Below are 10,966 nucleotides of genomic sequence, written 5' to 3'. Positions count from 1 at the left end.
GTAGCAGCTCAGGGCAGTTTTGCAGTCATGTTTATAACTACTTTTAATTACATGTAGATTAAGGGGAGGTTTATGCAGACATTTCTAGAGAAGGAGTAGTAACTTTGGGGTCATTGGGTCATTACCGTGGAAAGGGGCCCTAACGCCAGGGTGTTGTCATAGCAACTGCAAATTGATGTGGCACCCCAGTGGATAAGGTAATCTTTGATCAGTCTGGAAAGGAATGAGGGTAGAAACTACTTGGGATAGGTACCTTCCAGGCAGAGGGACCAACAAGCACAAATGTACTGGGGCGGTGTGACTGAAGCAGAGGGAGCTGGGGAGAGGGTCATGGCAGTGGGGAATATGCTTGCTCCTCTGCCCTCAGATGGAGTGAGGCTGCTGTGTTCTCCTAGACCTGGTAAGGACTGGACACACCTACAGGTTGGACAGTGTGACACAGAAGCCATGTGACTTCCCGTGTGTGCACTTCAGTCATCCCCATAACCAGCAATCAAAGGGGCAAGACGGTGTTGCTACAACAGTTACATTGTACCAAGAAGCAGGGAGCTTTTTCAACCATGTAAGATAATTATTTTTAGAATTACCAGATATTATACAAAATGCCCAGTTAAATTTCAGATAAGCAACAAACTTTTTAGTATGCATATATTCTATGCAAAAAATATTTGTTATTCATCTAAAGTTAAACTGGGTGTTACTTGTATTTTCATTTGCTGAATCTGGCAAATCTAATATTGGAGTCAAAATGCCAAGTTTGGAAACTTAAGAGCAGTGCTGTGCCAAACCATATTGAAACCTGAGGCAAAATGAAAAATGTATACTCCTTATGTACGTTTTCGTGTTTTTGTTAATTTTTACACATTAAATTCGTTGATAATATTGAAAGGTGGTATCTTAAAACTCACATTAAATTTAAATATTTTATACCAATGACTTTAATGGAAGCAAACTGATCAATAAAATTGTCAAAATCTACTCCTCTTGACTAAGTGATGATCTTAAATAATTTTTAATTAACTTCAGGATTTTGCAGGATACCATGGTGCATTGGTCTGTTCTTGCATTGCCATAAATACCTGCAAATGGGTAATTTATAAAGAAAAGAGGCTTATTGGCTCGTGGTTCTGCAGGCTATACTGGAAGTGTAGCAGCTTCCACTTCTGGAGAGGCCTCAGGAAACTATGAATCATGGCTGAAGGCAAAGGGGAAGCAAACACATCTTACATGGCTGGAGAAGGAGCAAGAGCAAGAGAACAAGACAGCAAGAGAGAGAGAGAGAAAGGAGGTGCTACATTTTCTTTTTGAGACAGGTCTCTGTCACGCAGGCTGGTGTGCAGTGGCACAGTCTCGGCTTACTGCAGCCTCCACTTCCTGGGCTCAGGCAATTCTCCAAACTCAGCCTCCTGAGTAGCTGGGACTACAGGAGTGAGCCACTATGCCCAGTTAATTTTTGTAGTTTTTGTAGAGATGAGGTTTCGCCATATTGCCTAGGCTGGTCTTGAACTCCTGAGCTCAAAGTGATCTGTCCGCCTCAGTCTCCCAAAGTGTATACACACTTTCAAATAACCGGATCTCATGATAACTATCAAGAGAACAGCACCAAGGGGATGGTGCTAAACCATTCATGAAGGACCACCTCCATGATATGATCTAATCACCGACTACCAGGCCCCATGGCCAACATTGAAGATTACAATTTGACATGAGATTTGGTGGGGCCACAGATCCAAACTATATCACACTGTGACTGGTATTGTTTAAAAATTCTCAGGACCATTTTGAAATTTGGGTAAGACTGCATGAAGAAAAATTTGCAAATCAGTTTTAGAGGATACAAACATCATGATTTTATATTACAAATGTGAACAAAAGTTATCTGGAAGAAAGGGACTTTATTCCAGTGAATAGTTTGCAAAGTAGGGAGTCCAACACATCATTCAGTGTAAAAGGAAGGTGTGGTCCAAAGAAGAAAGGAAGGGTTCTAGCTTTATAGCAAAAGTTCCTGCCCTGGTTCCCAATCAGGGTCATTGATACAAATGAGATGGAAACACAGTTCTGATTGGTTGATACAGCTGAGCAGCAAGGGAGGTGGGCTGTGATTGGCTGGTTCAGGTGAGCTCTGAAAGTTCCAAAGTTAGAGGTATGGGTTTTCAGGGAACTCAGAATAGGTGTGTTGCCTCTAGTCACCAAATGGCTTCTTGGCTCTGCTTTATATTTAGGCCCAGTCAGCCACTTGAGATCCATCTTGAAGGACTGGCTCTTTCAGGGTCACATTTGTTCATGCAAACTATTGATGTTGCATGCTATTTACCCCTATTTCAGATGAAATTGCCACAGGATTTAAATCATTGGAGTATTTAAGAGGTAAGTCAAGCCAATGGCTGCTTTTTGTTAATCAGATGTATTCGTAGAAAATTTCTCCAAGTAAAAATACAAAAATACTTCGATTTTTCATATCTCCATCTCTAGGACATCTGTAATCTCTTTAATTTCTATTCAACACTTTTCCCACAATAATTGATATGCTCATTCAGTAATTTGTACATTTCTGATTTTTCTTTAAGTATATTCATATCTCTTTTAAAGTTTTACTTTAACCAAACATAATTTTAAGTTACTTTCTCTCATTTGTTATAAGCAAAGGAATAGGCCTTTTATTAAGCATGCAGCTTTGTATATAGTCTTTTTTTTCATAAACCTTTTTCTACTAAGTTTAAAATATCATCCCACATAGACAAGTTACATGAAAAATTGTAATCTGTTCACACCAAGATGGTTCCTATTTTAGGATATTGTGTCATTTTATGTTCTTTTAATATTTGACAAACATATTTGTGTGAAGTACCTTGATCATATTTGACTTTCATGCCTCTCAGGATTTGTTTTTAATGTAGTTTTTAGAACAAGCATAACATTCCACTGCTCAATGAATTCATAAAAGATTATGTATCATTTGTACATACTAAAAAGATTGTATTTGAATTCACAGAAACAGCATTTTTGCACAGATTATGAACTTATTTGGCATAACCATTTTAGGGGAAAATAATTTTAGGAAACAAATATATACCTGCTGTATTTGTCCAATTATATCCATGGCCTCAAAGATATTTTATGTCAATATCTTTTTTCAATTTATTAATAATTTCATAAAAGAGCCTATATCCCTTTTTCTCAAAATAAAAACTTCTAGTGTTATGACATTATTCTTAGACAAACATACTTAATAATCAGATACATTTGTTCAAGATGGGCTATATCTGATGTACAAAGAGTAAGGAAAAGTATTTTGCTTTAGTCTCAATAGTGTATCAGATCTAACATGATTTCCTAGTAGTTTTATGTGTTCTCCCAAAATTCATATGTTAAAGTCCTAACCCAATATGTGACTGTATTTGGAGACAAGGCATTAAAGACATAATTAAAGTAAAATGAGTTAATATGTGCAGACTTTAATCCGATATGACATAGTCAACACACAGACCAAGGGGTGACCATCTGCAAGCCAGGTAGGGAGGCCTCAGAAGAAACACAACCTGTTGACACCTTGATTCTAGACATCTAGCCTTTAAAACTGTAATAAAACAAATTTCTTTTGTTTGATCCACCCATTCTGTGGTAGTTTGTTATGGTAGCCCTAGCAAATTATATACATTACAAATTCATTTTGAATTCTATTAGACAAATAAGACACAAATTCCTTTTAATGATTAGCTACATCAACATTATAGTGACTAATTCAACTAAATTAAGTAACATAACATTTGTGTTTTTAACTTTTAGAAGCAACTTACCATGGCTACTAAAATAATGTCCAAAGTATAACTGATCAGTAGTTGGGAGGCGAAAGGGTGTACGATACTTAATTCTATGTGTCAACTTGGCTAGACAATAGTGATCATTTGTTTGGCAAAATTCTAGTTTAGATCTTCATCTCACCATCTTAGTTTTAACCAAACAAAAAAATTATGTTGCCAGGCAAAGAGAGGACTATACAAAATATAACTATCAAAAAATGGCAAAAGCAGGGGGAGGTACCATGAGAGATAGTGAATATAAACTAAATGATCATCTCTCAAATTTCTGAAGTGGAAAAATCAAGGAACAGCATTTTATAAGCATTTTATAGCCAGAAAAAAATAAAATAAAGATAATTTGAAAAGGTTCCTCTAGGAAGGGGGACTAGGAGTGGGCAGTAAGATGGGACAGGAACTATTTAGGGTAATTTCCTTTGTCCCTTATTTTTAAGCCATGTGCATGTATTTTAAATTAGGATAGCACAGTAAACAAATTCCTGCTCTTACTTCAAGACCCAGCTCTAACGGTGCCTACTGTAGTGCCAACTTCTTGTTAAAGTAGAACTTCACTCTACTGTGCTCCTCAAGCACATTCTCTGTTATCAGACTTCTCACATTTCACACATCTATTTATGAGTCCCTTCCATTGCTCAGAATTCTTTAAAGGTAAAGACAGTCCTTATGTTTCCCCATCAAATCTTTAATAACTGTTAAATGCATAAAAATACAAATTTTGTTTTAGAGCAAAGGCTTTTGGAAGCTGCCAGTTTCATTGCCAGGTCCTCCACTTACCAGCAATGAGACTTCATGTGACCTCAGGTATATTACCTAACCTTTCTGACATTCTGCTTATTTATTCATTCTGAAAAGTTGCTGAATGCAATAACAGACTGTATCATCCCTAGCACAGTACCAAATGCATAATGAAACGCTCAATAACTCTTTGCTGCCCTAATGAACATATTAATGCCAAGCTAAATTAATAAGGATTGCTGAAAGCAATGCCCTGTCTCTGAAGTAGAAGTTATCTCGTTTGTTCCCAGGACCATGCTGGGATTGACAGGCAGACATCAACATATAATAAGATTCTTTAATGGCTGATTCCATGCTTAATGTGAGAAATGCTCAAGATGAGTGTGGAGCATCTTATTATACTAGATAACAAAGGAAGATAACAAAGATAAGGTTTTCTGTATCAGTATTTTATAATAATTTTTTTTTTTTTTTTTTTTGAGACGGAGTCTCGCTCTGTCGCTCAGGCTGGAGTGCAGTGGCGGGATCTCGGCTTACTGCAAGCTCCGCCTCCCGGGTTCACGCCATTCTCCTGCCTCAGCCTCCCGAGTAGCTGGGACTACAGGCGCCCGCCACCTCGCCCGGCTAGTTTTTTGTAGTTTTTAGTAGAGACGGGGTTTCACCGTGTTAGCCAGGATGGTCTCGGCCTCCCAAAGTGCTGGGATTACAGGCTTGAGCCACCGCACCCGGCCAATAAAAATAATTTTTAAAAAGATGAATAGGCGACTTCTACTTCCAAGATAGAATAGCTTATGGTATACCAATTTTCATTCCTAAATGAATAAAGCTGAATAAAATCTCTTAAAATTGTTGGAAGACATCAATGAATTGCTGAAGCAAAAAGAGTTTGAGCATCAAGATCCTGAAGAACGATAAATCTTGTGGGTGAGCCAAAAGTTCGTAGTCTCTTTTATCCTTAAATAATTTACTGGCTGGGCGCGGTGGCTCACGCCTGTAATCCCAGCACTTTGGGAGGCCAAGGTGGGCGGATCACAAGGTCAGGAGATAGAGACCATCCTGGCTAACACAGTGAAACCCTGTCTCTACTAAAAAATACAAAAAATTAGCTGGGTGTGGTGGCAGGCGCCCGTAGTCGCAGCTACTTGGGAGGTTGAGGCAGAAGAATGGCGTGAACCTGGGAGGCCAAGCTTGCAGTGAGCCCAGATCACGCCACTGCACTCCAGCCTGAGCGACAGGGCCGGACACCATCTCAAAAAACATATAATAATAATAATAATAATAATAATAATAATTTACTGATTGTAGCCATGGGGTAAGAATGAGGATCCACAGCAATGGGCAACTACTAAGAATCAGAGAAACCAAAAGAATTTTTGACAGTGTCAAGGGGCATTGAAAAACCAAAATTAGCCAATAGTTTCTCAGAATATTGAATAAGAGGGAGGAGTGGAGAACTTGGCCAGACACTCAGCCTGTTTACCCAGTGAGGCATTTTCTGAATTCTGATGCTGTGCAGAATGGAAGGCTAAGAAGGTAAGCAAAAAATATCTGCTTAGATTAAAAAATTCAAATTCTTTGAAAAGGAGGATAAATTTTTTGGGCCGAGTCTGGTACTGAGAAGACAAGAACTGGAGTTGAGGAACTGCCAGTGGGAACAGATCCAGTGCACACACTAGGCTCTCAATTAGAAAATCTTGGAGGACTACATCCTATACCAGGGGAAATAAGGGTAAACCAGAGGTAGAGTCTTAAGAAAACTACCACCCAGTCTAGTCAGCTCAGATCCTTACTGGATTAAGGTGATTGATCCCCACTCTGCATAGTAGAGGAAAGGGTGAGTCCTTTGTGCAGGAGGTTATCCATCCAGAGGCTCTACAATTTGTCATACACATCCAATCAAAAATTACCAGGCATATCAACAGAGTGGACCAAACGACCAGAAACTAAGGAGGGAAAAAGACAATAGAAAGAGAGCCATAGAAAATCAAAATCATGGCGTTATCAGACAAAAAATTTCACACAACTGATTTATCAGTCCGAGAAAAACACAGAGAAAACAAGACAGATTCTCCAGAGAATTAAAATCCATTAAAAGGACATAAATGGGCCAGCCACAGTGGCTCACGCCTATAATCCCAACACTTTGGGAGGCCGAGGCGGGTGGATCACTTGAGGTCAGGAATTCGAGACCAGCCTGGTCAACATGACAAAACCCTATCTCTACTAAAAATACAAAAATTAGCTGGGCGTGGTGGCACATGCCTGTAATCCCAACTACTTGGGAGGCTGAGGTGGGAAAATTGCTTGAACCTGGGAGGCAGAGGCTGCAGTGAACTGAAATCCCGCCACTGCACTCCAGCCTGGGTGACAGAGGAAGACTCCATCTCAAGAAAAAAAAAAAAAAAAAAAAGACATGAATGGATATTTTAGAACTGAGAAATACATTAAAAAAAAAAAGAAATTAAGAACTCAGTAGATGGGTTTAGCAGCAAAAGTAATAAATGAATTCCAAGACAGATCAATAGAAAATATCTAGTCTGAAACACAAGGAAAAAAGCATGAGAGACACAGAATAGGAGATATATAGAGCACTATGAAAAGTTCTAACATTCAGATTACTGAAGTCTCAGAGCAGATAGAGAAAAAATGGGACAGAAACAATATTTGAAGATATAATGTCTGAGAAATTTCCAAAATTGATCAGACGTCAACCCAGAAATTCAAGAAGCTAAATGCCAAGCAGGAAAAGAAAAAGAAACCCACACTAAGTACACCATAGTAAAACTACTGAAAACCAAAAAGAAAAAAAGTCTTTAAAGCAGCCAGGTGGGGGCAAAGTTACCTTCAAAAGAACAACAAAGGACCAGATAGCGACTTTTCAACAGAAATGGTATAAGCCAGAAAACAAAGAAATCTTTAAAGTCCTTAAACAAAGACTCCTGGATGCACTCGATAGAAGACAGAATTAGTGAACTTTGTACAAAACAAGTATAAAATTCTCCCCAAATATAGCATAGATATAAAAATATGAAAGATTTAAGAGATAATATCATGATATGATCCAACTTACAATTACTCAGAGTTACAGAAGAAACAGACAATGCTGAAAGAGAAAATCATTTAATTTTCCAAAATTGATTAAAGATACCATTGTACAAATTCAAGAAGGCAAAAAAGTCTCAAACAGGAAAAGAAAAACCTAGTGTGCCAGTCATGTTTCCGTTCTCAGCTGCAAACTCATCCTTGTAGTCTCTACTGTTCTACTGTAGCTGCCACTCTGTAAACTACATTTCCCAGATTCCCTCCCTTATCAGCTGGCTTCCTGTTAGGGTCTACCCATGGAAGCCACTAGAGGGAGATTATATGACAGTAGATAGCAATTGCCTTAGACCCAGTGGTTTTTTGCATGAGACAATTTTATATATTAAGCCCATGAGATTTGGGGATTATTTATTACTATAGCAAAAGCCCATCCTGTCCTAATAAAATATGCAAAAAATTAAAAGTAGACCTTTACACTTCATACCATATATAAAGATAAAATTAATGACAAAGACTATATAGCTTTCAGAAGAGAACACAGGAAACATCCTCATGATCTTGGGGTTTCTCAAATAAGACATAAAAAACATAAAAAGAAAAAGCTTCATAGATTTGACATAAAAATTAAAAGCTGTTTATCAAAAGACAAAAAATAGTAAAAAGACAAACCACAGAAGATATTTGCAAAATATATAACAAAGAGCCTGTGTACATATTTTAAAATTTCTATGAATCAAAAAGAAGACTTGAAGAAACCTAATAACTAATAACATGAAAAGTTGTTCAACATTATCAACAATGTTAAAATAGACACTATACATGTACTATCTTAGGTAGAGCTGCTATAATAAAATACCATACATTGAATTAAAAACATTGATTTCTCATGGTTATGGAAACTGAAAAGTCCAAGATCAAGATGCTAGTAGGTTTATTTCTAGTGAGAGCCCCCTGGTTCATAGGCATCTTCTTGCTGTGTGTTCGCATGGCAGAAAGAGGGCTGGAGTTCTCTGGGATCTCTTCATAAGGTCACTAATCCCACTCATGTGGGCTCCAGGCTTATGACCTAATTACCTCCCAAAGGCTCCACATCCTAATATCATCACATTGGGGGTTAAGATTTCAACATATGAATTTGGGCAGAGGGGACACAAACATTTAGTCCGTAATATACCAAGCTAGCTAAAATGCAAAAGTATGAAAATACTAGATATTGGAAAAGGTTAGAGTAATAAGAACTCTCATTTACTCCTGGTGAGAATGTGTATAATGACCTTGGAATACATTATTTAGCAAAGTTGGAACACCATTAAGACTCCACATTTCCACTCCTACATATATATCCTACAGAAATATGTGTTTATATGTATAGCAGGAATCATGTATAAAAATGTTTATCACAGCATTATTCACAATATACAAAGACTGAAACCAATTCCAATGTTTATCAGCAGCATACTGGCTGTATTATGGTATAGTCCTACAATAAACATTAACAAAACTGTACTATAAAGATTAAAACAAACTACAGCTACACGACATGGATGAATCTTAAAACAATGTTGAACAAAAGAAGTCACATACCCAAGAATATTTACTCTGATTCTATTAGTAGAAGTTCAAAATCAGGGAAAACAGAATAACTACTTATTTAGGGATGTAATCATGGATGGTAAAACTATAAGGACAAGCAAAGGAACGAGTACCACACATCACTAGACAATGGTTATCTCCAAAGTGCTGGGGGCAGTGAAGGAGATGTGATCTAGGAGGGGTTCCCAAGGGGATCCTGAGGTACTGACTTGAAAACGTTCTCTTCTCTAACTTGGTGTTGACACAGGTGCTCCTGCTCACCTTCATTTTTTTTTAAGTATACATCTATGTATCATGAACAATTCTTATCTCAAAATTTAAAAATAAATTATACATTATAACAGCATTACAATCATGAACACGTGTGCTATGTTCTCTGGGAGACAAAGAGAAATTATTTACCCTACTTTCCAGAAAAGGACACTGACACTTAGAGGAGACACAAGTGTTGAAACCAGGTCTCAAATCCAAGACCCAAGATGTTTTGTTACTAAAGCATTCATGATCCAGACTCTGCCTGCATGGAGGCGATGCACAGGAAGTGATGAACCTGGTAAAAGCTTCCAGTCTTAAAAATACTCCAAGTAAGGCTCTTTAAGGCTTCTCGCAGGGACATTTTATTTTTTGGTTAAAGCCACAATAGATAGAAATGCCATAAAAACAAACATGTAAACAAGGTATCAGAACTTTGGTTCATTGAAACATCTCACACCTAAAACACCTGAGGTACAAAGGCACCTTGCTAGGCGCTAGACAGCTAACTCTGCTGCAGCCACTTTGATCCTGGTCTTGGGGCCAGGGATGGCACAGGCTGAACGGAAGGGCTGGGACTTCAGTCACACAGGACTCGCCCTAGTATGGTCTCCCTCTGCTCCAGACATTCATTTCTCCAAAAACCAGCCTGATAGAAACTGGAACATACAAAGGTGTCTGTCACATTGAACTTGAAGATGACATGGGCTGCAGGACCAGGAAGGGGAAGGACAGAAAAGGATGTCAGTCAACTTCTGTTGATCCACAAGGTCTCAAGAACTCCTGTCCTCGTTCATGGAACCACTTATTGGAGACTGTGAAAAGAAAGCAAGCATGTTACAATCCTATTGGTCAGTTTAGTAGCCTGAATGAATGACTCCTTCATGATGACCCCTGCACTGTGCCCTGGAATCAGACACAAATAAGACAAGACATGATCTCAGGCCTCAATTTGCTAATGAATTGGTGAGGAAGACACATGTAAACAGGTAAGTGTATGCAATTCTGCCAGTGGGACAAGATACATGTGTGCAGGTTGCCATGGGAATAGCACCAAAGAGCATCTAATCATGCCCTTTGGCTCTATTCCCATAGCAACGTGCACACATTTCTTGCTCTTAGAGAGAAGAGGAAATCCTAGGGCTAGAATATAAAGTTAAATAGAAGTTATCCTGGGAAGAAGAATGACATACCCAGATGGTTCTCTCACCAAGAGGGTCCCAGGAGTGACAACAGGATGAGAAAGTAATCAAGGCAGGAGCCACCCTGACGCGTGTTGAGGACTCAAGAAGCCTAACATTACTGGGAGGTGGCAGGTGGAAACTGAGAGGTAGGATGTGAGGATGAGGAAGCCTGTCAGCATTGCAGAGGGCTTTGATGTTAACCTCAGGAGCTGTGGACCAGCAGATCTAGTCTGTATGCCATGGGCACAAGAGCAGCAGAGCTGCCACCAGCACTGTCACCCCATGCCATATCTTCAAAAACACAGGAACCATGATTCTGTTCCTCACAGACTCTCTCATAAT

At 38.6% G+C, this 10,966-nt stretch overlaps 1 protein-coding gene and 1 long non-coding RNA gene across 6 annotated transcripts in view; one reads left to right on the top strand and one right to left on the bottom strand.

Annotated features, from left to right (window-relative positions):
* Positions 1-2,155: 2,155 nt before the first annotated feature.
* LOC105531352 lies at positions 2,156-9,978 on the top strand. Its single transcript, XR_001004786.1, has 3 exons — positions 2,156-2,367; positions 4,543-4,619; positions 9,436-9,978. It is a non-coding gene; the product is annotated as an uncharacterized LOC105531352 (long non-coding RNA).
* P4HA2 (prolyl 4-hydroxylase, alpha polypeptide II) overlaps positions 9,782-10,966 on the bottom strand; it is a 102,475-nt gene continuing 101,290 nt past the window's right edge. For all 5 annotated transcript variants that reach the window (XM_011969274.1, XM_011969276.1, XM_011969275.1 and 2 more), the window contains exon 15: positions 9,782-10,255. In XM_011969274.1, coding sequence (XP_011824664.1) covers positions 10,185-10,255 — 71 coding nt within the window. In that variant the 3' untranslated portion in view covers positions 9,782-10,184. The remainder of the gene's footprint in view (positions 10,256-10,966) is intronic.

This window comes from Mandrillus leucophaeus, unplaced genomic scaffold, assembly GCF_000951045.1.
Source record: "Mandrillus leucophaeus isolate KB7577 unplaced genomic scaffold, Mleu.le_1.0 Scaffold88, whole genome shotgun sequence".
Classification (NCBI taxonomy): Eukaryota; Metazoa; Chordata; class Mammalia; order Primates; family Cercopithecidae; genus Mandrillus; species Mandrillus leucophaeus.
The sequence above is the reverse complement of the archived record's forward strand: the minus strand, read 5'-3'. Positions and strand labels throughout refer to the sequence as shown.